The sequence below is a fragment of the Scaptodrosophila lebanonensis genome, unplaced genomic scaffold (genome assembly GCF_003285725.1).
Source record: "Scaptodrosophila lebanonensis strain 11010-0011.00,11010-0021.00 unplaced genomic scaffold, SlebRS2 tig00000142-arrow-arrow-pilon, whole genome shotgun sequence".
In the NCBI taxonomy this organism is placed as follows: domain Eukaryota; kingdom Metazoa; phylum Arthropoda; class Insecta; order Diptera; family Drosophilidae; genus Scaptodrosophila; species Scaptodrosophila lebanonensis.
Window position 1 is genome coordinate 1,049,567 of NW_022060589.1, and position 27,687 is coordinate 1,077,253.

General features: G+C 38.1%; 1 protein-coding gene across 2 annotated transcripts; it reads right to left on the minus strand.

Annotated features, from left to right (window-relative positions):
- Nucleotides 1–329: 329 nt before the first annotated feature.
- Nucleotides 330–27,150, minus strand: LOC115629338 (putative uncharacterized protein DDB_G0277255). Of its 2 annotated transcripts, none has more exons than XM_030525784.1 (7): nucleotides 26,721–27,150; nucleotides 4,941–6,599; nucleotides 4,048–4,533; nucleotides 3,219–3,396; nucleotides 2,395–3,149; nucleotides 1,326–1,622; nucleotides 330–1,257 (listed from the first exon to the last, which is right to left on the minus strand). In XM_030525784.1, exons 2-7 carry the CDS (start codon nucleotides 6,596–6,598, stop codon nucleotides 636–638), a joined length of 3,996 nt encoding a protein of 1,331 aa, XP_030381644.1. In that variant the 5' UTR covers nucleotide 6,599; nucleotides 26,721–27,150; the 3' UTR covers nucleotides 330–635. The 2 variants fall into 2 exon arrangements, with proteins under 2 accessions (XP_030381644.1, XP_030381646.1); XM_030525786.1 differs by lacking the exon at nucleotides 26,721–27,150 and adding an exon at nucleotides 15,019–15,150.
- Between the last annotated feature and the right edge of the window lie 537 nt (nucleotides 27,151–27,687).

The following is a 27,687-nucleotide window of genomic DNA, read 5'->3' on the forward strand; positions in this document are numbered from 1 at the left end:
ACGTTAAAATGATTTATGGTTTTTGGATAGTTTCATTCCTTTTTATAATAACAGCACAATTTAAAATAAGGAGCACTAACAAACAAGACTATATTTTACTAAAAAACTAAAAATATAATGGCCAACAATTTAATTAACAGGCAACAACAATAAAAAAGTTGCCACTAATTCAAGTCAAGCGTCAGTTACAACTAAATATTTAAAACTAAAAAAAAAACTAGAACTAATGGTAATTAAAAACAAATAAAAAATAAAAATAATTGTAATAATAAAATTGTTTTAAATTTGCAATTATCAATTAGTCTAAAAACTTGTTTAACAAACACAGAAGAAAATATATAGTTTAGGATAATTATGTATTTTTTGTTATGTTTAGAGTCAATAGAAAAAAAATAATCGTGTGGCATTAGTTTAACATTGCGATTAGAAAGAGACAACAACAACATGTGGGTTGTCGGTTTGTCTGTCTGTCTGTTTGTCCATCTGTTTATCTGTCTAGATATATATATATATATATATATATATATATATATATATATATATGTATGTGTGTGTGTCTGTGCGTGCACGAAAGAGACAGTCCAGTCGTGGGGGCGGAGAACCGCCTACTGCCTGCCAGCAGCCTTCCGCCATATTCACCGCATCCAGGGGGACTTGCGTTTAATCTTGGTGCGTAGTCCTCGCAAGGGCTTCACCCTCTTGTTGTTGGCGGCCACAGCGGCTGCATTCAAATTTAATTGATGCAACTGATGCTGCTGTTGCTGCTGTTGTTGCTGCTGCTGTTGCTGAGGCAGCAATGCCTGATGCGAGTTGCCCAACACAGAGGCGGGCAAGGCATAGTAATTGCCGGTGGTTGCATTAACATTGCCCACAATATGGCCACCTGTGGTGCCGCTGTAATGCTCCTCAAAAATGGATCGTTGCTGATGCTGCTGCTGCTGTTGTTGTTGTTGCTGTGCCAGCGCCGATGCAGCCGCCACATTAGCAGCCGCACTGCTCAGCAGCGCCATTTTGCTGCCGCTGCCGCTCGTATAGATGCTGACATTGTTCCCATTGACGCTTTCGGTGGTGCAGAGCAACTCCTCGACGCTGTTGCTGGAGGCGCGCTTATGTGGCGAACCATGGCTGCTGCCAGAGCTGCCGTTGCTGTGATAGTGTGTGGTTGCTGTCGAACCGCAGCGGGAGAGCGAGAGTAAAGCATCGACGCCATCGCGCTGACGCTGCTGATCGGCCAACTCCTCAGGCGTTATGTTATGACTGCAACACAAGATAAGACAATTCGTTTGAGCTCGAACTAAAAATATATACATATATACTACACATACTTCTCCTCGCTGCTATCGTAGGCCGCATCCGAAGAGGCACAATTGCTGTCTGCACTGTTGTTGTTGTTGCTGTGATTCCCAATTAACAATCCATTGCCATTTGCTCCACTGCTGTTGCCCAAGCTATGGTGGGGATGATGGTGGTGGTTCTGCTGTTGTTGTTGCTGCTGCTGCAATGGACCTGCATTCTCATTGCCATTGGTTAAGGGTGTGGAGGCACCACTGTCTGCATTACTGTTGCCGCCCGCCGAATAGGTGTGATCCTCGCTGGGCGAGGAGGTGATCACAGGTGCGCTGCTGCAATTTTAAAATCGTTATATTATTATTAATAATGACTACAAAACTGTACAAATTCTTCCGAGCAATTTCAAAACCTAAACATAATATGCAAATGGGCGGTAGTGTCTGATATTTAGATATTTAGTATCTCTATGTCTTATAATTTCTGAGATCTACACGTTCAGACGGACAAACAAAATTGTCTGCTAAGTCCATCAGCAGAATACTTGTGTTTAAAACTCATAAATGTATCTACATATATACAAGTAAATATAGCATGATTTGCAAGAAGTTATCAAAATGAAGGATGATATATATATTCCCAAAGAAGTTTGAGAAGCAGACGTGGCACTCAATATATTTTAGTTTGGGACAAGTATTTAAGGTAATCTGATAGAGACAGTGATCTGCAGATGTTTCCATAGATTCCGAAAATAAGATCATATTCAAAAGTTACTGATAAGTAGAAGAGTTGTGCCTTTTATTATTTAACTCACAACTGTACTCAAGTTAAAATAATTATAGTTTTTAGCTTTAACTCCAAAAGTAGAAAAGCTTTTATATATATTGGGTAATAAAGTATCTTTGTTCGAGCTGAATAGTATTTCAAAACCTAATCTACTTCTCAATTCTGTGATATTTAAGAGTGCATGGAAATTAAAACTGAGGACCAATACAAAAACTAAAAAACTACTAGAAGCCAAGCGGAAATGGAATAAGTCAATATAAGTTCTATACTTTCCACAGGCACAGTTTTTAAAGGCAGTTGGAAAAGGGATGCACCACTCACCCATTCTGAAATGATTCCGAGAAGGCCTTTGGTCCGTGTTTTAGGCAGAGCATAGCAGCCGCTGCATGCACATCGTCCATACTGTCGGCGCCGCAATCGCGGGCCAAGCGCTCAAAGCTGAATGCGCCACCGGGAGCGACGGCGCTTCCATTGCTGCCACCTCCGTTCAGGATGGCATAGTTGTACTTGCTGTTGTTGTTGTTATTATTACTGTTAATATTATTATTATTGTTGTTGTTGATATTATGATAGCTAGTCGCACTGAAATCGGAGGGCAACTCATCATCGTGCGCATCATTGAGTGAAAGGGGCTGATGAGCAGACTCCTCATTGTTGCCAAAATGGCCAAACGCTTTGGACAGATTAGGAAACAGTGTTGGATCAAAACGTTGTTGGGCGCCATTCGTATTTGAATTGGCAGGAACGGTTGCAGCGCCGCCAGCTGCCACATTATTATTATGGTTACTGTTGTTGTTGTTGTTGCTTTGTGACGACGTCATCGTGGGCGGCAGTCCATTGCTTTTGTTGGGCGTGCCAGAGACAGCAACAAAGGCACCACCGTTGCCGCTGGCACTGCCACTGCCAGTGCCAATGTTGCCATCCATAGTGTCGTAGCCAGAGTTGCCACCGGGACTCTTAAGTGAGCTTATCTTGTCCACAGCCGAGTTAGGAAAGAAGGGGGAGCGATTGAGCGCCTGTATGAGATTTTGACGCTGCTGTGGCTCCACCCGCCACAACGAACCTTTCCCCATATTCTGAAAATATGGAATTATAGTTCGTTCATTCAGTTGATCAGTTTTTCATTATCTAGCGCATTAACTTACAGGTGCCTTCTCCACCTTAACGAAACTCTTATTGAGCGAGAGATTGTGACGCACGCTGTTCTTCCAGCCGGTGGGAGCGGTCTTGAAGTAAGGAAAATGCTGCACAATCCAGGCATAGATCTCCTTGACGGGCAACGCCTTCTCATTAGAGCCCTCAATGGCCATGAATATCAAGGAACTTTAGTAAAAGAAAAGACATATATCATTATATAAATATGTTATGTTAGTTGTCCCTATGTATTATTTTTATCCCTGAATGAATATACGAGTAAATTTATAGCTCTGAAGAATCTGAGGATATCTGAATCCACTCTCTTTTTAAATTCGATCTTATTATGTTCATTTTCCACATTTTGTAAAAATGAAGATAGAAGAAAGAATATTTGTCAGATCTTCGAATACTTCTATGATAACAATTATACGACTGCCATAAGATGTATTCGAATTTTCGCAAAAAACGATAGTTTCAAAACTTATTTTTACCCCACTAGCGGGTCGAATTTTCCCTCACTTGAATGATTTCTCATTAATCATATATTTATTATCTTGAATGAATGGAATACTTGGCATTTGACTGATCATTATTTGTTGTCTCTTGTTTTGTCTTTGAAGAAGAATTGATGCAACCCGAAATCCTAGTCTATCAATTTTATTGTGCTATTTTAAAATATCTGAGAAATTCAGTTAAAAACACTGTGTCGTCAAAATGTAATTCCGAAATCTGTTACCATAGTACCATAAAAATTATTTTTTTTTAACGTTTTCAATAGTTTCCCCAAATATTTACGTCAGTTCTTAAAGTAGTTCTTTTAACTACTAATGCATTTACCTAAAGCTATATGGCGGCTTGTTGTTGGTATGCACGAGCGGATCGTATGGCACATTGTTAGGATGCTTCTGCTTTTGTGGCGTATTGTTGCCATTGGCGGTGCCATAGACGGCCGGGGCAGAGCCGGCACCGATTGTCGCCGAGCTGGATGACTTGCCCGCCAGCTGCTGTTGCTGCTGCTGGGATTGGGATATTGTCACATGTTGGGGTGTACTGGTGAGCATGCGTGCTCCAAGATTGTTGGGGTTCAGCTCGAAGTCCTTGAGTGAATCGTCGTTATCGTAGCTGGAATAGGAGGTCGGGCTACGCATATAGCCCATTGACTGTAGTGCTGAGGCATTTGAGGGCGGGGGCGGTGTTATTGACAGCTGGAGATTTTGTGTTGAAGCATAGAAGGGACCATTCGGCGACATTGTGGCACTCATTGGTGGCACATCTGTCGAGGAGGAGGACGTCACTATAATGGCCTTAGTATTCGTACTGTTGCTGCAAAATTATAAAAAAGAAAACCAAACATATTTATTACAAAATTGTTTTTGGAGTGGTTGTGAAAAAGCCGAAAAAATCCCGATTCAATCTTTAAAGATTATTATGATTAGCCACGTATAGTGACAAACGAAATTTGGCTCAATTGTTCCACCTGAATAGGAACATAACATAAGTATAATTTTCTATATATAAGTTCGATCTTTGTATCATCACTATTTAGATTAAGAGCATTAAATGCAATCAAAGTAATTTTGAGAAATTTGATCAAATTCGGGAAGAATTTGGAGAAATTGTTTCAGATTTTTCGTTATTCCGTGTGGTTTTTTCGAATCACTGGCAAGATCTGAACATATAAATAGACAGATAGACAGGGAGGGGAGACTAAATCGGCTTCAGGCACTTACATGACATGCGGCGAACTGGTGCTGTTGCTCATGTGGCTCACAAAGCTGTAGCCGGCGGGCAGCGTAGCTATGGTCGGACAGGAGGAGGCGATTGGGGGCGTGGCCTCTACACTGCTGCTGCTACTGTTGTTGCCCGATGTTGTCGATGCGTTACCCGTATAATTGACAGCGTCGAATGCAGCAGTAAAGTTATTGGACTTGGGCACGGGACTATTGCCACCGTTGACCGCAGCGGTTGAGGATCCGGAGGCGGAGCACGAGCTCAGTGAGGAGTTGTTGGACGAGGCCGGTGAGCTAACCACCGTTACTGTGGAGGCCACATGATTGCTGTGATCCACATGAACGTTCATCTTCTCACGCAAGTATTTTTTGTGCGGATGATGTGTGGTGGTGTTGCCACCACTGCCACCACCACCACCGCCGCCACTGCTATTGCCACCACTTGAGCTGCTGGCGAGCGTGGTCTTATAGATGGCAGCACCACCTGTGGTGCCACCACTACTCACATAGAGTTGCTGTTGTTGCTGCTGCGACTGTTGTGGTTGTTGATGTTGTGGTTTGACGACCGTATTGGATGTTGTGGATGTGGCGACTACCACAAGTGGTGCTGTGGTGGCGCCATTGCTTACAGGCACATAGTTGTGACTTAGTGTGGGCAAGGGACGGGATGTGGTTGCGGATATGTAACCACCTGGGGTGGCTGCTGTCGCCACAACCGCCGCCGTAGCTGCCTTGGTCGCTTTGTACTCCACCACCGTTGTTGTGCCGCTGGGTCCCTTATGCACCGTTGTGGTGCTGTACACTGCCGTCGGTGGTTGCTGCACCACCGTCGCTTGTGACTGCGTCTTTTGCTCATCCACGTAATGTGTTTTTAAGTCGGTGGTTGCATTTTCACCACCACTAGCAACACTAACACCACCACCAGAACCACCACTAGGCACCTCCTCAATTATGTCACTAACGATGCATATATTATTGGTTCCATTAGCTGTTCCAGGCGTCCCTGACGCTGTTGCCGTTTTTAGGCTGGTGGTTAGAGCCACTGTGGCGCCACGCTTTACATTCGAGGCGGCACCACTGCTCGTCACAATGCCTTTGATCAAATTGGAATCGCTTAACCAGGAAAGCGAACGCAACTCTCCATCGTCATCCTGACCACGTGCACCACCCCCACCACCGGCAGCTGTGGCTGCGCTCAAAACATCGCCGCCACATAATTCCAACGGTTCGGTGGCTAACAGTACAATATTGCCGCCACTGTTTGCTCCGCCAGCGTTGCCAGACTGACTGATGCTCGTTGCGGTGGTTCCACCACCGCTTCCTTCGTACGTGGTGTAGTTGCCATTGTGTTGCAGGAGAACGTATTTAGAGTTTGCAGACATGCTGTTGCTGTTGTTGTGGTTGTTATTGTTGTTGTTGTTGTTGTTTCCGTGACTATTGCTGCTGTTATTTACAGTTGTTGTATTATTTATTTGATGATGCTGGTGTTGTGGTGCGAGTGCTCTTGCTGGCGTCCCGCTCCGATAGCCATGAGCTGAGACGGCTACTGCCGCCACCACCGCCGTTGCTGTTGTTGCTGCTGCCGCAGCGGTTTGAAGACCGCGCAGCTGATTTATATCGTGTTGGGTCAGAATCTGCGTGGGATTATCCGTGGACATACTAAAACGAGAGAATGGAAGAGAGAGAAATATTAGAAAATAAGTTAACAAGTAAAGCTCTTCATTGATCGTACAAACATTCAAAACACTCGTTTATCTCAAGAAGCTATCGGACTATCAGACCCTATTGATCCGAAACTCATAGCCTGTCTTTGATCTTAAAAATACATAATTCTTTCAAATTTTTAAATGGGCTTTTGATTTAATTATGATGGAGTTTTTTTAGTGCTTCTCCTTGCTCCCAGATCCTCAATGACAATTTAAAAAATAAATTGTTTTTATTAAATATAAGTTCTGATTCAATACTGATTGCGTGACTTGAACGTTAATTAAGGTAATTGCCAGACACTCATCCTCTCCACTTGTAGACAACATACAGCAGATGGCTGGTTTAGAATTATTATCTAAGCAAATACAGCTTAAGTGTAGACCGTAATTTAAGAAGTGTGCGAAACAAAAGCTGTCAAGCCATATCTTGATGACTTCATATAAGTTACAAACAAAACACCCCGGATGTGTGAAAAGGATTCAGTTATAATAGAGAAAGAGCCAAACAATTTTTCACAGCATACTTTTTTGAGCTGCCTGCTTTCATTTGTAAACTATGTATGGCGATTATGTTCGTCCTATATGGTTTGTTTATAATTCATAGCTGACTGTCCAGCACCTTTCGGTTGTTCAGCATTTAAATTTTTTTTTCCTTCAAATTAGCATGTGCTTTTATGGCTTTATGTCCACCAAATGCCCGACCGCAGTCCAAAAAGAGTACCCAAGAGCGTTTTTAAAAGCTCCCAAAATGTCGACGGCTCGTCGCTCACCTGCTGCTGCTGCTGACCAGCGCACGTCAGTGGCGACTGTTCCGGCGTCATGCTATATAAGCGTGTATATACTACATACATATGTAAATGTTTGTGTGTATACATACATATACATATATGTATGTATGTACATATAGATGGATTGGATTATCTTATCAACATTTTGTATACACATACTTGGGTTGGCGTGGCCTTAAGAGTCATAGTTTTTCTGCCAAAGCGCTAAAACAAAGTTGCGGTTTTATGTTCATATAGCAACATACAATTTAATTGGTTTAAGGGGGTTTAAAAATACAATAATGTTAGCGAAAAGTAAACAAAATATTAAAATCGCTGCATATTTTTAAAGTACTTATTATTTAAAGACATTTTCAGCCAATTGTTTACGTACACAAACATTACTAGCCGGCATGTTAGAAAAATGTGCACATTAAAAAAATGAAGCCCCATTATAAAATACCGGGTTAAATGGAAATCAATTTGAGCAGTAATTGAGCAATTGAGACGACAACGCATGACAAATGAATGCAGACTCTTATGAGCTTTGTTTTTTGTGCAATGAGTGTTGCATTTATGTCGAGCTTCGTTAGCTAAACAACAGTTATGTATGTGTTTGGCCTTTTGGCAACAACCGCAGCAATAACAGGAGACGAAGTCGTCAGCCAACTTAGGTGTATTATTTATTGATTTTCATTTGCAACAGTAGAAACAACAACAGCAATAACAACAAAACAACAGCCACAATACAAATGGCAATAAAATTGTAGAAAATTACTTTGACAAGCCATTATTACAATTGTTGTTGCTGCCGTACAAGCGCGCGCCACAACAAAACGACACCAACACTAACACCAATATCAACAAAAACAACAATAATAATAACAAAGCACGCGTCAAACGAGTCACAACAAACGACAAAAACAAAAAGTAATAATAATGAAACAAAACCCGACGACGCGAAGCTTTCAAAATAAAGGAAAATACGAAAAGAAATACATACATACATGTACACTCATTTTGTTTTTGCTCATCGAATGCATACAGATACAAACATATGTAAATATAAATTCGTTACTCTAATATGCTACAGTGGGGTACGAAATTAAGTGTGCACTTGCTAAATAAATACTACACATGTATGTATGTATGTACATATGTATATACATACATAAGTATTTTGCTTGTTGTTCTTTTGACTTGGCACGCTTCTCTGCCTGCCAAACATATGTAAACGTTACTGTTGATTTTGTTGTTGTTGTTGTTGTTGTTGCTGCTGCTGCTGCTGTTGTTACTGTTACTTTTGTTGCCCGATTTGGTCATAAACAAAAAAGCTTGCGACGCAGTATTATTTTTTGAAAGTTTGCGCGTCGCGTCGTCTTGGAAACTTTTTTGTTATTTCTCTGTTTCTTTTTGTTGTAATTCTTCTTTTGCGCGCTTAGTAAACAACATAGGCATTCAAGCCCACACACACACACACATAGTTAACAGAATTTGCAAACAAGAGAAAGAAGCGCGCGCTCTCTGCTCTCATTCAACGCAGCGACTTGCCTTTGTGTGTGTGTGTGTGTATGTGTGTGAGCTTTAAATGAGCGTGGTTCGTCGTTTGTTGTTGTTGTTATTTTGGCGTCTTATGACGCAGAAATGTGGTTTTGATTTGCCTTTAAATTGGCTACAAGCTGTCAAAGGTAGGCAGAATAAATTTATACGTGCAAACAAATATACATATATGTACATATGTATATGTATGTATGTATTTACATAGATTCATTTGTACACACAAGTGTGACTTGAGTTGATCTTCAAGCCCAGCCATGCGCAAATTCCTACATATGTATGTACATATCTTTATGTATACATACATATGCATACATGTACATACATACTTTTACGTACGTATGTATGCCTATGTGCTTATGCATGTTTTACTTTGTATTTCAAATATAGAACCTATATGGACATACATATGTATGTATGCATGATTTATGTTTATATACATGTATGTACCTATATATGTAAATATTTAAGGTTCAAGCGCCCAACTGCCTATTTACATTCATGTATAGAGAAACACTGTTATTTACTCACTGTTATTTTTTATAGTGCTGTTAAGTGGTCTTTTTTTACATATTTTACATTGTTGCTTGGCGCTCTCTGCCTTAGCAAATAATAGCAATAATAATAATAAAAACAAAAACAAAATGCCGATGCATGACAAACTTCTCTGCCGCCGCTATCATTGTAACTCCTCTCTCACACAAACATTCAACCATGTCATGCACTCTCGTTCTCTCTTTGAATTTTTGCATTGCGCTTAAGCTTTTATTTTTAAAAGAGAGCGATGAGCAAAAACCACATGAACGGCGCAGTTTCAAGCAGCAGTACTAACAACAATAACAACCGACTTAGTAAAGAACAGGCAAAGAAGAAGGAGAGTAAGTTGCGCTTTGTTGTCATCATCGAGTAACTGACTGTTTATTTTCTTATTTCTGTGTGTGTGTGTTTTTTTTTTTCAATTTTCTGTGCCAAAGCTTTTACTACTTATTGGTTATTGTTTGTGTTGTTGCTGGTGCGGCTGCAGTTTCTTTTTACTATTATTCATATTATATTTGCGAGTGCTAAAATTAGCAAAAAGGCACCCGACACTGCCCTCTCTCTTTTAAACCAGCAAACAAAAAACAAAGCCAGAGACCGAACAACTGCGACGCCAACTGTGACTGCGACCATGTCAGTTGTCAGTTTCCTTGATGGCTAGCTAAACGGGCTGACAAACTGACAGACTGGCTTGACTGACTGACTGAATGACTGACGAAATGAATGAATTGCTGGCTTTTGGTTTACCTAGGCTGAGGGATTTTGTTCTAGAAACGCCAACTGTCTGACCCATGACCTTTAGGCAGCCCTGCTTCTGCTGCTGGTACATTGCTTGGCTGGCGTTGTTATTGCTATTGTTGTTGTTGTTCTTGTTGCCGTGTAGGTGGTGGCGGCTGCACCTATGCAAATGTCAAATGCATTTCTTTTGCGGCTAATTAAACAGCGACGACAACTGTACTAAAATATAACAGCCTCCAAAAGCGACACTTGGTCAAAAGCCACTATGTACATATGTATGTACATTTGTATAATACGTGTACGTTTGTATACACGTACATACATGTATGTACATATAAATACATATATCATCATAACAAATGTACTTATGCAGAGTTCTAGACTAATACAACAACAAACACACAAACCTTTTAATGAGCAGCCCTTTGCGGCCATATGCCTAGCACTGCTTGTCATAACAACAACCACAATACCAGCATTGTTGTAAAAATTGTCACGCCGCTCAATTGAAATACATGCATGCATACACATGTATGTATGTATGTATGTACATATCATAAACATACATTAGTACATTATACAAATGTGTGCGTACACACATACACATGTACATATGTATGCATGCATACAAATATAAATTATAGAAAGAAAAAAATAACAACTTGAAAATTGATGGAAAATGCTAAATGAGTTGCTTCCTCTTTTTAATAAATAATGAATGGAAATAATAATGAAAATATGAGAGGGGTGGCGGTAGACAAGTACATACATACATATGTATGTATGTGTGTATATAAGTCGATATTGTATTTATTTGATGTTTTACCATATGTAAGTAAATAAGTATGTGTGTATGTATGGGTAAATATAAACAACAAACTTAATACAAAGTGTGTACAAATAAAAAACGAGTAAAGAAGCAATGTGCCGCATGGAAATGGAAGAGCAACAAAAATTCTACGGAGAGAAAGAGAGCGAGCAGAGAGAAATATTAATGACAACAACCTACAAAGTGTAGCGCATGACAAACAAATGTGTGCTGTTGTTGCTATTTTTGTTGTTGTTTTTACTATGAATATGCACATTTATTGTGCATTGTTTATATGGCCATAGGCCAAGCAGCGTGATTTCCATGTGTTGCATGAAATCACAATATATATACACACATAACTATATATATATACAAGGCAAATATACATACATATGTACATATGTATGTATAATTACACATTATAAAAAATGGGAGCGCATCATTATTTTATTTAATTTTTCAGCAATATCAACAACAGCAACGATGGCAATGCTTTCCTGACTCTCGCTCGTCTCGTCTATTGTGCTCAAACATTTCACGTAACGGCATTTTGCCAATTCGGCGCCAGCCATAAGAGAGACACCGTGGAAAATGGCCGCAAACGAATGAGAGCGTCAACTTACACGCATACTTCCGGCCGCCTCCAAACGCTCCAAACACACACACTCACAAAGACAGACTGAGAGAGTGAGAGAAGAGAGGGGCCCCAACAACAGCTGGCAGCGCTTTTTGTGAGAGTTGCCAACAACGACAACGACGACGACGACGTTAAAACTTATGGCGGCGCACGCCAACTGTGTTTGTGTGTGTTTGCATGTGGGCAGCCTTATACGACGAAATATAAACAAAAATGGTCGAAATGAATTTTCTTTTTACAGCAAATGGTAAAAAAAAGAAAAGAAAGACAGACACACAGAGAATCGCTAACAGTTTAATGAGCACGGTCTCTCGGGACAGTGCGGTGGGTGTCGTAAAAAAGAAGGCGGAAAAGTCAGTGGCTGGCAAATAATACAATTCATATACAACAATAAATACACGTACAAATACCCACTACTACTAAGTAGTCATGTATTTAGTACATACATATTTATACATAAGTACATAAATATGTATGCACATATGCGATACTGATTCTCATCAACTTAAAAAACAATAAAGAATGTGAATTTTATGTACACACATATTTATGTGTGCTTTTGTTTATATAATTTCTTTTTTAGTCTCCCTTTCAGCATCGATAATCTAATTTATGTAACAGCTCGACATGTAAATATGTACAAATATTCCAAATACATGTATATATTCATATTAAAAAACCAACAACAAGAATGTGAATAGAAATTACATACTAATTTGTTTTAAGTTGTTGTTTTCGCATTTTTGGTTTTTCGTGGGTCGCGAATATTGAACTGCTTTCTAATGGAAAATAAGATACTTAGTACGGAAATACTAGAGAGGGTATGTAGCCTCGGTGCAAAAAACGATGTATTTTAAGCTCCTTGCATTTTTAACAATTTTTATTATTTCTTTTAATTGTTTAATGTAGTTTAACATTTAATTTTATTTAAATACAATTTTCAATAAATTTATTTGAAATATGCATACATTTTAGCAGGATTAAAATGAAGCTCATTCAGGCTGACATTTTTTCTTTTACGATTTTCACATTTAGGAATTTTCTCGAATTGTTTTGCACAAGTCACAAAAAGTGACGCCGTCAACGATGACGACCTTAGAGACCACGCGGCGTATACGTAATGCCCGCCATTCGTATGCATGACTGTGTATGTGTGTGTATAAGTATATCTGAATATGTGTATGTGTATGTAAGCTCGAACGCAGGCCACTTAGACAGACGATTCGCGTGCATTACGTATACGACGCTTGGGCTGGTAGAAAAAAATTAATATAGCCAGACATACGGGTCGTATGCGCAACGTGTTCAAGCACCTATTTCATTTTTATATATGTGTGTGTGTGTGTGTACAAGAAATGTAAGAAGAAAAGACGTCCGTAGCATAAAAATTTTGAAAATATTTTAGAAATTAGCAAAGTGAAAGAAAACAAAACAAACAACAGACCAGAATTGAAAATAACATTAGAAAAAAAGGAACTTATTTTTTTAAAGACATAAAAATAACACACAAAAGTGGCAATAACAACTACAAAAACAACAAAATACACAGTGGGGAAAATGACAAGGCCGTCATCGTCAACAGTTGCGAGTCCGAGAGTCGGTGAGCAGAAGGGACGGACGAGGGGGAAATGGTGGCGAGAATGGCGCTGAACGGGCGTGTTTTGTTGTTATAATTGTTGCTGCTCTTTTTTTCGTTTTTTTTGTAATTGTTCTATGAATAATACATTAAGACAAACAAATGTGTTTCATTCTGGTGTGCGCGCATAATAATTATATCCAACAACAACAACAACAAAAACGACTACTGGTAGCACAGAGTTTAGTAACAACACATAATGAACTTGGCAAAAAAGTTCTAGTTAGTCAGGCGTCTGAAGCACACACTTATTGTTAATCGGCTACCACGATTGGCGCGATTATAAAACAGTAAGAATATAGATATAAAACGCACCTACATATGTAGATGAGTTCATTTATTTTAATAAACTCTTACAAATTATAAATTATATTATTCTCCACACACGCTTGTCATAAATCGACTAAATATTACTTTCATAGATTATAGCTTTTTATTTGGGTTAACAAATGCAAAAAAAAATGCCTGCACAAATATATAGTATGTATATAATTGAACCAAATGTTTCTATAAATAGTAGCGCCTTGTTTGGAAATAAAAAGTGACTTTGTGCGTAAGAGAGACGTCAAAGTCTAGCTTTTATGATTCCAAAGATCTTTTGGTTCAGACTGTCAAACAAATGGCGGTGCCAAGAACGATTCGCGTTGTCATGGTGATCATACATATGTACATACATATATGTATATATGTATATTGGTAAGTGGTATATAGATATGCATGTACTATTCATATTTTTGTGCCTGTAGCATCTGTACCTTAAATTGCAGTTCTTCCGATGATCTGTTTTATATTTAATCAGAAAAGTTTTCACATACACTGTACACAACTAAAACAGCTACAGGCATGTACAACACTTTTGTTATTGTTGTTGTTATTTCCACTTTTCAATGTGTGTGTTTTTTAAAATTCCTTTATTTATAGTGCTTTGCTCTGACTGTAGCTGGTGTTGTTGGTGTCATAGTTGCTCGTGCTCATTTAATTTATTTGTTTAGTTATTTTTTAGCAAGATTATGAAATTGGGCCCAAGATTGAGCGCCAACAAGAGAGACGACTCTTTTGTTATTGTTTTTGTGCAGTTAATTGTTACTTTAACTTTGAACAACGACAGCTTTAACTTTTCACACATGGAACTGAAAAACTATTTTCAATTTGATTTCATTTTGTACTGCTTAGAATTTGAAATGTGTAAAATAAACTCAGCGCAATAATAATAATAATAATGAAGCAACAACAACAAAAAATATACTTATATATGTATATATTTGTATGTATGCATAGCACAAACATATAAAAAACATTTATATGTAGATGTGTTTGTGTGTGTGTTTGTGTTCAAGTTTCATTGCTTTTCCAATTGTGGCGTAAGCTCTTCACTCGATCTCTCTCCCACTTTGGCATTATTGGCACTCCCGCTGCTCTCTTTTGTTTTTGACTCGTCTCTTGTACGTTTTATTGGCATTAGCTTTGTTTGGTTTTTTGGCGGCGACTGTTAAGCACGCCTCTATACACAAACATTACAAACTCACACATCAAATTCACATTCACACACACACACACACTTCAAGTCACACGCATTTGCACAAAATGCGTCGCTTATTTTCAATTTTTGCTGCTATCGTTTATGGCAGTTGTTGCTGTAGATATTTGTTGCCATTGCTGTTGTTTTTGTTGTTTTTTTTTTTTACATACCTCCATACTTTGGAACGGCTCAGCCTTTAAGCCAACAACAGTTAGCTAAAACTCACGCGTACGGGCACGAAAATAATTTGTAGTAACAATAAAAAAATATATATAAAAAAACAAAACTTAACCATAAATCTTGGGCAACAAATGAAAATGACCAAACACGTTTTATGAAGTGTTAGAAAAAAAGAAAGCACACTCTCTATATATTTGCATCTTCAATGTTCAATATACATATTTCACAATATTTGCGCGTTTTATTTTATAACAAATTCTGTTTTATTATTAGTCCGTTGTCTGATTGTTGTTTTTGTTCTTGCTTTCGATGAGCAGCTTAATTTAATTTTATTTAATTTTTATTGTTATGCTGTCGAACCGTAACGCATGCGAGCAGACAAACGAATGCGAAGCAGCAGCAGCGACAATCAGCACAAAATGAAATGCCGCTCGACCACACACACACACACACACACATAGGCACACAGACGCTGGCTGGCGTTGAAGCTTTTGATGCCTTTGTGTGTGAGAGCGCCGGCCGCATGCAAACACATATACAAACAAACAGACGAGACGAGACGAGGCGACAACAAAGCCAACAAGAGAGACAGTCGCCGAAGTCCGACGATTAAATACCCTGTGCCCCGGAAAAGACAAGCCCCGCTTTCTCCGCAGCACAAAAACAACAATTGAGTTACGAAATTGAAAGAAATCAAATAAACTTGTGTTGCCTAAGGATTCGAAGAGCCTCGATAGCTGATCAACAATATATATTTACTTTATGTTATGTAGCATACATTTTCAAAAACTTAATATGCTCATCTTACCCTTCAAGTCTAGGGCATAAAGAGCAAACAGAGGTAGTGGTAAAATAAAAACCAACAACAAAAGCTTTGGCAAAAAGCGCGTGGCTTTTTATGAGAGCATTTTCATTCACTCTTTGCGAGAGTTAGTGACAGAGTAAAGTAAAATCAAGTGAGAGCCGCAAAAATGACACGAGTGTTTGTCTCTCCTAAATCACCATCAGCACAGCTACACATATTAAGGGTATTCCTGATTGCTATGTAGAATTTAATTTCCATGATCGGATTTAATTTAAATATAACAACAATTTACACTTCAATAAAAAAAATGCCTGTTGTCCCAAACTGCTATCATATCTAAACACCTTTCCAGTTAAACAATTCATGTCTTACATAGCCAATTTCCACTGTCTTGAGGTTGTTTGTGTGTCTTGCACATGACATTGCCATTTATTTTAAAAATAAGCAAGCGCACCAGCAACAACAATTGGCAATAGGAAGCCTCCTTACGGATAAGAGAAGAATTGCACATTCGATCGTGCTTTTAAAAAGTCAGACAGACAACAGGACAACTTACTATGCAGAGGCAGGGGCGGGGCGGTGTATGGAGAGCCAAGTACGACTTATTGAATAAGCAATGGCTGAATGATCAAATCAAATTCTCTTGAAAAATTAGCTCGTGAGTCAGCTTAAAAGTTGTTTTGTTTTTAAATTACTTTGCTTTTATTTCATCTTGCTTGTTGTCCACTGTGCAAATTATGAAATGATTATAAATAAATCAATTGCAAAATACATTTGCACATTTCGTCATTAAATAACATCAAAAAAGCGGCAATCGATGCTTGGCAAAATTAAAAATAAACTAATTTTTCTAATTCATCTAATTTTATTTGCTATTCACATTTATCATTTAATAAAATGCACGCGCAGCTCATTTAGATTCGAAATATGTATATGTACAACAAAATGTACAATAAATATGTATGTATGGATGTATGTATGTATGCATACAAATGCGTCAAAAAATTGTTTGCATAATCGACAACAACAAAATGGGAATGGGACGCCACCCACAACAACAACAACAAAAGCAATAACAACAAAAGGAGCCGCGCGTTAAACAAAACAAGTCACAAAACCAAATTTGTTGATTGATTAATAAATAATTAAATTAATTAAAAATCAGTTGATAAATGCACACATACACACACGCACACATGCATGTGTATAATTCATATTTGTATGTACACATGTGTGATGTATGCAGAAGCAACAGAGCAAGGTAAGCAGCGGCGCCGACGCCGACGCCGACGCCAACGCCAACGGAGCGTCGCAGTCACCGCAACACGTGCGAATACGCCGGCGATGGCAAGCAGGAAATAAAAGAAGCCAACGCTTCGGCGAGCGACAGCGAATGAACGAATAAAAATTCGAATGGAAGAATTGGGCGCCCCCGACTGTTATATACCCTATGCCAGAATATACTATTTGAGGACAACAAAAAGTAGCTTAGACCAAGGGAAGCCTTTTAATAAGTAGTTGCTGCTTAGCTAATAAAAACCATATATACATACTACAAGTATATATTGGCAATTCAACAATCAGTTCTGTTTCGTTATCGATATATTTGCTAGCAGAATAAGAAGCCAGATTGACTTGGTAATATATATTTGTATCAGCATTTACGCCTACTTCTGGGTGTTTTTACAAACAAAGTAGAACAAGAGTACACTATAAAAAATAAAATATTAATATTAATATTAATCAATGTTGAAAGATTTTCATCAGCTAAAATGAGTGCAAATCTTAATAAATAATAGAAAACTCGACTCGAATTTATTGGGGACTCCTGCAAACTGAGAATCTAACTCGTGACTCCAACTGTTCATCTTTTCGAAAAGATTGGGCATCTGGTCATATCGACATAACAATTTTTTAATACTCTTTGTGCAGGAAAGGGCATCAAAAGTGTTTAACAAAAAAATATAAATAACGGAAAGTGGTTGTTTTTTATGCTCATTATTTCCACCCCACTGTGTCACCGCAGTTTACTGAACAAGTTTGGAAACATCCATCGAACTAGTTATCAGCGGTAAATCGCTAATTAGCCATAATTATGCCAGCTTCCGAACTAGTAACTAGTTCTAACGTTACTACCCGCCTTTTAAATTCGGAGCTATCTAACTCGCTGACTGACGTGATCGAGAGCTACAAATCTTGATCGAGCAATCAATGTACAGAAGAAATATCTCCTAAAACTGGTTCTACAACATTTTTTACAATTAACATAGAACTGATACGGTTGGTGAAACTCATATGGATTTGGTATTTGGAATGGGGAACCGAAGTCCTTTGATTTAAGGACTCGAATATTGTGAACTTTCAATGAAGTGAAATAAAATACAATTTAAAGAATAATAGAGAATTTGTATTATACAGATAAGGTTTTTAAATGGAAAACTCAATTATTCAGACTAATTATTGAGAATACTTTGTGTATTTTTTTTCTTCCCCCATAATTTACACTCAGCTAATTGTTACCCAAGCATTTTGTTTTTATGGATTCCTTTTAATTTCTGTTCCACTAATGGATCTATAGAAGACATCCAGGGTAATTTTTATTTTATGCAACTATTTGTGTTGCAAGAGAAATTCAAAGCACAACTCTTTGTGTTGCAAAAGAAAATTATAGCACGCATCGACGATATCTTTGCTTAAAATGAATGCATACATATATCGTTATAGCTTGTTGGGAATACTAGTCTTACAATAGGTATGCCTAAATAATTTCTTCATTCCATTTTCAAATATTGAAAATTAAAAAAATAAAACAATCCCTATTGAAAATGTAATGTACTTAACTGGCTCGACTTGAATAGAAATGTTAGCCACGACATGCCAAAAATAGTGTTTTATCTTATTGTTGTAGTGTCGCACTGGTGTTGCTGTTGTTGTTGTTCTTACCATTTAAATTTAGCAGCCACAGCAGCCAAAGGAAAATTTGAAATTGCTGAACGATGCGACGACCGCATTGTCTTTGCCTTTTCGTTATAAATAAATACATTTTTCACGCACAACAACAACAACAAAATGGAAACTGCTCGTGCGGAGAACGACCGGGAAAAAGACCAAGCAAAAGAGGCATATGTATGTAGGTAGAGCGAGAAAGAGCGACAGAAAAGAGCGCTTGGGAGAGAGCGTGGCTTTTGCCGGCTTTTGTTTGGGCTGATATTCCACTTAGGCTGCCAACATGACGAAGTAGAAGAAGAAGAAGAGGCAGCAGTGAGACAAGAGAAATGACTAAAAAAATATATATAAAAAAGTAAAGAAGAAGCGCATCAAACAAAAGCGTTGCTAAAAATACAACATGCCGCTTGCATAGTTGTTGTTGTTGTTGTTGCAACTTTGGCATTTAGTGGCCGACTGCAACAGACGCCGCGTTTTCTCTGCGCTGACGCTGTTGCCAGGCCCTCCCCTCGCCAACCCACCAACAAATACGAATACACACACCGCCGCGTTCCGCGTTCCACGTTCACGTTCATGTCTTGTGTCCTCATGTCCACCATCCACCACATCCAACAGTCACACCTTTTTTGACTGACAGCTTTTGGGACTGAAAATTTCAATTTCAATTGATTTGGTACCCAAAATAAAACACCAAAGACACTAAAAGGCGAAGACAAAGGCGATGGCATGCTTTTTCCCTTTTGCTTTTGCTTTTCTTTATATTTTGTTCTTTTTATTTTCTGTTTGTATGCTATACCATGTTCATAAAGTGTATTATGGATTAGTTCTGAAAGGTTGTAACGCGAAGAGGGAAATATTCTAAAGTCTAGGGAATTTATTTATTAATTTAGATAGGTGGGCATAGTTTTCTAGTGTTAGCTTTAAGCGACGAGTCGGAACTGTCAGCTTTATTTAAAAGTATTAGCAGTATCGATATATCGTATAAATGAAACATTTGATTAATTAATTTTCTAAAATATCGAGCCACTCTATTATCTAAACAGACACGGTCTACAAATAAGAAAGTAAACAAAACACATATCGGTCCACTTTAAAACCAATATAATAAAATAACATTTCTTTATGGTGCCTAAAATCTTCTTACAACATTAAAAGGGTTCGTTCTGAACCAAACATAGTTCATTTTTGAAGCAACTGTTGCAAGTTGTCAGGTAAAAGTTGTTTCAATTGTTAGAAAGGGTATTTAGGCTTCGCAGATAAAGGCTTTTCTTTGCTTTTTTCCTTAGAAAATGTACAGAAAGGTGACAACAACAGCGAATTGGGTCAACCACAATTAATAAACCTAAATATAGCAAAGAACGTCTCTCGTAGTTAAAAGTGTTGCCAGCTGATAAGCAGCGAAAGCGACAGCGACGATGGCGTATGCGTAACGACCATTTAGATAGACAGACAGACAGACAGACAGACAGAAGCATATAGAATGCCTTCCTGCATTAAAAATTTGGTCACACTGCATCGGCCAAGCCAAGCAGTACTAGGGTACAACAATTTCATTTCAACACGGACTCTTATCTCGTTTGCATTTACAGATTTATAAAACTATATAGCTATACAGATACAGTGCAGAGACGTTAATAACTATGAGCTGAGGCTTTGAAAGTTTAGAATTTATAATTATGGGAGAAGCTCTTATTATCTGTGATCTCTATAGCTAGATTCTTTCTACACTGTCGTACTAGAATACTATTTGTGACATTCATTTCATTTCATTTTCCAATATTTCACTATTCTACTTTCTCTATTAAGCCAGTGTAGATGTTAAATTTTAGTAAGCATGACAAATCATTACATATGTACTACTTATATATTTAGTTATTTGCAAAAGTACATGCATACATTACAGAAGGAGGAAGGAAAATGCAATTCTGCTGCAGAAAATTGAAAGAAAAACCTATGTTTTGATTTATTTTGATCGACATTTCTTATGCAACTCTTTATGGTATACGCGTAGTTTCATGGTTGTGCTCGTTTGCTGGTTTCTTACTTATCTTGGAGGGCGGCCCATTCAGGCAGCCCCCATAAACATTTGCAACCACACACACATACATACATATGTATGTACACTCTTATGTACATTCATATTCATCTGAATGTACATATGTACATTTGTAATTAGCACATTTTAAATAAACACAATATTTGTTGAATGCCTTGCACTATCATTTGAACGAGTTGCTCTGCTAAATGTTAAGTTAAATAAGTTAATTGTTATATGATATGTGAAATGATATGATATGGAGCAAAGCGAATAGAAGAAGAAGAGGGAGAGTAGCAGTGAAGAGAAATAAACTTGATGCATACTAGTTTTCGGTACAGTTTCAACTGGCTGGTTCCTCCCTCAGACACGCCCACACCACCAGCTAGCCCCGTACCACGTGACGCATGCGTAATAAATCATGCTCAGCATACAAGGGACAAACAGGAGAGGGGGGGCGGCGGAGACGACCAACGTCGCGTTGAGTAGCAAGGCCGCAGATCTACATACGTCAAGAGGTGGTTACTTAGACCAACAAAGCGTCCGTAATGGGTCTAATGAGAACGAACAACAAACGGGCATTGGTTGGATTAAATAAGTGAAAGTATATAATTGGTTAAAATTATAAAACGAAAAGTAAATAATAAGTTTTCCATAATTCTAACTCTATTTCTTAAGCGTGTGTAAATAAATCTTTTAAGATCGATCGTTCCCATACAAGCATACACAGCCGACTTTATCGATATGGACTTTATGGACTGCACCTGTTCGGGGCCTCATACAAACATTCATGTGTGCTATCAATATAGACAAATTATATTCTTTCAAGCAATAAAGGAATAGAAAAAAAAAAAAACAAATTACTTCGCAAGTATAAACGCCCCAATTGTTTAATTTGATTGAATTTTTATTCGAATCCCAAATTTGCGAAGGCCAGCAAGCAACATTTTTACAGATAAGTTGAATAATAGCTACAGTTGAACCTCTTAAAAATGACTATATAAATCGTCTTATACATTATTTTTTAATCTGAATAAATGAACTAAAACATGTAAATGCTTCAAAGATTAAAGATTATTGAAACATAATATTTATTTTAGTTAAAAAACTCTTTTTTCAAGTTGAACTAGAATCTATAAGTACCAATAACTATATGGAAATACTATATGCTCCCAAATTTCTATACTAAAGAGTATTGCGTTTCATCAACTCTTCGTTGAAGAACAGTCGACGGGCCTCAGAGTATATTCTCGTCTTCCGTTTATAAGAAAAGAAGGGCTGATGCATGTAAACAATATTTTCCAATTAAAGTTATCTTGATAATTTCTCAGAAGTATAAAACGTTCAACTGTATATGTGTCGTAGTTATGGCATATCTTTTGCTGGACTACCAGGAGTAAAAACTATATGTGCATGTATGTATAAACACAGAAGTGTAAGTCACTTTAGTGAAGCTCGACTGTAGTTAACCGGCAACTTTGTATTAGAGATGGGCACGGGCCGACTATTTTCGGCCCGACACGACACGGCCACGAAATTAACTTTTAGAAACACGCACGCGCACGCACAACGAAAATTTTTCTTAACACGGCCCAACACGGCCCAACACGAACTTTATATATATTAAATATAAAAATTAAAAAAAAAAAAAATATATATATATATGTATATATATATATATATATAACTCGTTCGCTTGTTGCAGAGCTGACAGGGATATTGAGTATATGCCTTGATAATTGCCTTAGCATTTTAAACTTTGTTGCTTTTTTCCAGAATGTTAGCACACAAATTCATGGATCAACAACACTACTTATATAAACATCTATTTCAATATCCATTCTTGACCTGTCCAATTTAATTTTTTTTTTTTGAATTATTAGTGTCCAAAAATTCAGAAAAGTCGTGTTGACTATTGGGTGCTTCGTTTTCTGATTCAAGTGTTAAATCGTTATTTAAGCTATCATTTATTTCAGTTAGCATCGATTTTAGTGTTCTTTCGTGTTTCCTCGTGCGTGTTTTGTCGTGCCTTTTTGGCTCAACACGAACACGCACGGCCACGCACGAAATCGGAATTTACAACACGAACACGCGGGCCCACGCGTGGCACGAAGTGCCACGACAAAAAACACGACCCGTGCCCAACTCTACTTTGTATGTGGAGCAGTTGTTGCCGATTGCTGTTGCTACAATTTTAAAATGTTGTTTGCATATGACATAGCACACATGCATACATACATACATATATGTATGTATGTATGTACATATGTATGTGCATAGAGATGTGTGTATGTTTATAGTTCTAAAAGTTCTTATTGTTGTTATTACTGTTCATTATCTTATCGCCCAAACAAAACAGCATTCTTGTTGGCAGAGCAGGAGCAGCAACATTCACTGTCGATGTATGTATGTATGTACATATGTATGTAGGTATGCGTTATAAAAACACAGAAACACACGAAAACTACAACAGCAAAGCACAAAAATATATATATATGTACATACAATGTGCTTATGTGTTATTATATGATGTTTTTTATGTAATCAACAAAAACAACACCACATGCCATACGCTCTCGAAGTTCTCAAAAAAAGCATGTGGAGAGGAGCAAAGTCAAAGCTCACACACACACACTCACTCACGCACGCATATACGCACTCACGCACGCACTTGCCGGGAGAGAGGTGAAACAAAAAAAAAAAAAAGAGGCGCGCGCGCTCATTCTTTATTTTGGTGGGTGTGGGTAGGGGTGGGCGTCTCTTTTAGTTGTTGCAAGCAATTCAGAACTGGGACGATGAGCTCTGGGCACCCACAATTAACAGCGACGTCTAGTTCTACATACCAACACACGCACATATTTATGCATGTCTGTATGTAAGTACATAAATAGTATTTATGTATGTAGGGGTGTGTTTGGCTTGTTAATAGTTTCGCTTTGCCCCCCAAACGTCACGTCAAGAAAATTGAAAAAAAAAATATTGACTCTTCCTTCATTTTCAATTAGTTTTTAATGCCCTTGCATCCGAAAGGTTTTATTGTTATATATTTTCTTTTGTAGTACATACATATGTACATATGTACACATATACTTTTCGTGTAAGTTTCAAGGAATTTCCAATTGTTTTTAAAGTCGCAAACTGCCTGCCTATATGTACATACATACATATGTACTTAGCAAGCTTTATTATTAACATTTTCAAGTGTTTATTTTTATTCGTTTATTTTTTGTTGTTCTTTTTTGTTGCATAATCTGTGATAGCTGATTTAAGCATTTGTTGCTGTTGTTTTTAATTGCATAGTTTTTAACACTCACGTGAGCGTCGATCTAACAACGTTGACATCGGCCGCGACGCAAGCAGCAATGTTCGTGGTTACCGGGCGGTACAATTTTCAATTTAATTATGATCATGATAATGACGCAATGATAATGAAGCAATGACGAGGTCGCTTTACTGCTGTTGGTGAGTGAGCGTCAGCGGGGGCGGAGACGAAGACGGAGAACAGAGCGACGCTTTATCACACGCCACATACAGTCATATATACATACTTGTATATACATATGTACATATGTATGTACACACACACACACACACACATATGAATAAAAATGCAAATTAAAACGTCTGCAATAAGCAGATAATGCAAAAGAGCGCAACGCAATGCATTTAGGGAAAATAAAACTGAGAGAGTACATGCAATGTTTTCTTTAAGTGTCAAAATGTTAATAACATTAATGAAAACAACAGCCATGCTATTTTAAAAATATGTATATATGTACATACATACATATGTCACAATTCAACTGCATTACACAATACATATGCAAAATTAACAAAAACAACAATATACGAACTAAGACCGAAGCGCGAAACAGCTGCAGCGCCGGCGTCGACGTCGGCGTTAACAGCGATGGTGTTCCTTTGTGTGCGTATGTGTGTGTAAACGGTGATTTTTTCGTAGTGGGACGCCAAGTTGTTGTTATTATTGTATATGTTATTGCTGACTGCCCCACAGTCACGTCGCTGTATGCGTGAGAGAATAAAGCAATGGTCTGACAGGCAGATAATCGCCATGCGGACACCAAAATATCGGTCCAATTCGTCTGCCACATGTCTGACCGGCCGATAATCTGCACGCTGACGTCTGCCAAATCGGTTCTGTTATGTCGGCAACAAACAATTAGATAGTCTGAACGCACGTGTGCGGATTTTTATTCGGTTGCCAGGTTGGTTCTAGCAAGCAGATTGTCAAAAGCCAACTAGGGCCGATTCGGTGTGGTTGTTGTTGCAGATCGTTTAAATGTAATTATAAATAAAATCACGAAATAATTAACATAAATTATTTTAGTGCCAATTGTCTGCCCGTCTGACCGGTGCTTCAGTGATTACATTTGAGAGGGTCGGGTATTACTCAGTCAATAGACCATGCACAACGATAACAATCGTAATAACAGTAAACAGTAAAGCGGCTGAGCTGACCAGCTGCTTGTTTATACTAGTACATGCATATATACATACATACATACATACATAAGTATATTCTTATACGTACGTACATTCCCACCAATACATATTTTAGTCGATTGGGTGATGAGTAAGCAAGACACATCAAATCAAAATACATGCTTACATACATACATATGGAATGTATGTATATACATATGTATGCGGCATTTCGAAAAATTCCCACTCGTGATTTGGATTATCGAAAGTTACATATGTACATATACCTATGTACATATACATATGTGTGTGTATCACGCGGTAATGTCTAGTAAATGCAAATATACCAAATTTTATAACCGAAACTAGATAGGCATGAGGCCAACCAATCGCGTGAGCAGAATCAAAATTGTGATCTTCGTGAATATATTTTGCGTAAAATAACACTCACTGGCAGTCTCGTGAGTGAGTTTTTAAGACTACCGGTTAATCAATTGATATACAATCGTTAAGCAAAACATTTAGGTTCCGTTTCAAGTTTGAATAACACTAAATTAACCGGTTTGATAACGTTTCGAAGACATATCGGTTTAAAAAAAAAACAGTAATGGATGTTAAACCGTTTTAAACAACGAAGAATTATCTGAGGTACTATACAATGCAATTTCGAAGCGAAATCCTTTCGCAAATTTATTGAAAATTATGCGCAGCTAAAAAATTCAAAGCAACACACACACACATTAACAATAGCTATCGGCGGATTGTTGGTATTAAAAATCTGTGTGTGCTTGGAACGTCAACGTCACTGCAGAGAGTAAATGAAATTAGTATGCGGGCGCCGTTGTGACTACATACACATACAAACGTACATACATATATACAAGTATATATATATATATGCATACATACATATATTGTTGTTGTTTCTTTTTTTCTATCATTGTGGTTGTTGTTGCAATCGTTCTGTTCGATTACGGCGCTCGCTTGCAGTTTCATTTTCTACATATTCTAATTTTAATTTTCGATTGTTGTTACTGTTTTGTTATTGTCGCCACGACCTAAACGGGGCCTCAAAACCATCCGTATGGTCGACGAAGCCAACGCCGACAGCGGTGTGTGCGTTGTGCGGGCGACTGCGGCAGGGGAGCATCAACAGAAACACCAACAACAACAACAAACCGCAAGCAAACGCGGGGGTCAGTTAAGGCTGTATCGACAAATACACATGCATACAAGTAAAAAATAAATAAACGAAGAAAGGAACGCTTTTGTTTGACAGTTTTTCTCACGAATGCACATACACATATGTACACACTAATAGCAGAAATAGCAACAACAATGTGTCACACTAAAAATATTTCTTCGATTTCGGTGTTGTTGCTGCCGCTTGCCGCTAATTTAAAATTAAATGTATCTACGTTTATATTTTTTAAAGTTTTTTTTTTGCTTCATTTTGCACTCACATTTTGTGTTTTTGTTGTTCTTGCTGTTGATTTTTGCCAGCCCGTTGCCGCCTCTTTGGGGCACGCACTGTTCGGTTCTCTTTCTTCACACCACACTCTCTCTATGGACAGACGAGCCGCTCTCTTACTGTGCGCTCCTGCGGCAATTGCTATATTTTCTCTCCTTAGTTAACTTTTTTTTGGCGAATTTTAACCAAATCCTAAACTTTTGACACACGACGCGCACATTAATGTAATAAAAAACTGAACTGTCACTTGAGGCAACAAAAAAAAAAGTGCATACCACGACAACTTAAATTTAGAAATCTGTTATGATTTTGTTATACTTTTGAGCGTGTAATCAAAGTCTTAACAATTTTACTTTGTCTTTCGAGCTAGTGCTGCGGTTGTTGATACTTTTTATTTGTTGTATTTCTTATATGTCGGTGTCACAGTCGCAGCACTTCGGATACGTCCGTTGCGCTGAAAGGCACAATGCAAAATGAATGAGACAAGCGGCAAAGGCAAAGCCAAAGCAAACGCAGTAGGCGGCGCTGCTTCTGCTTCTGCTGCTGTCGCAATCGCTGACGTGATGATGACGTTTTGCTGAGGTGCTTTTGTTGCAACGGCGACGCACAAACATCCACAACGGCCACCATGACATAAAGCAGGTATTAGATATAGCATTGTGCGGATGCTCGATGTTCTCTTCTCGTGACGTCACAAGGCGTAGCCATAATGTTTGCATTGTATTAAGTTTCTCATACAAATTGCCGCGCAGTAAGTCTAATAATATTTATACTTGGTGTAGCCAGAAGTAATTAAATAATTAACAAGTAGTGGCCTCTTTTTAGCCGTGGCTTATACAAAGCATATTATGACGTACCTGCGTAGTGAGAGTAAAAAATTATTGCCATACTTTTCCTCTTTTTATCATAAACGGCCACATTTGTCAACACAAGCGGCAACAGCGGCATTGGCGTTGCCA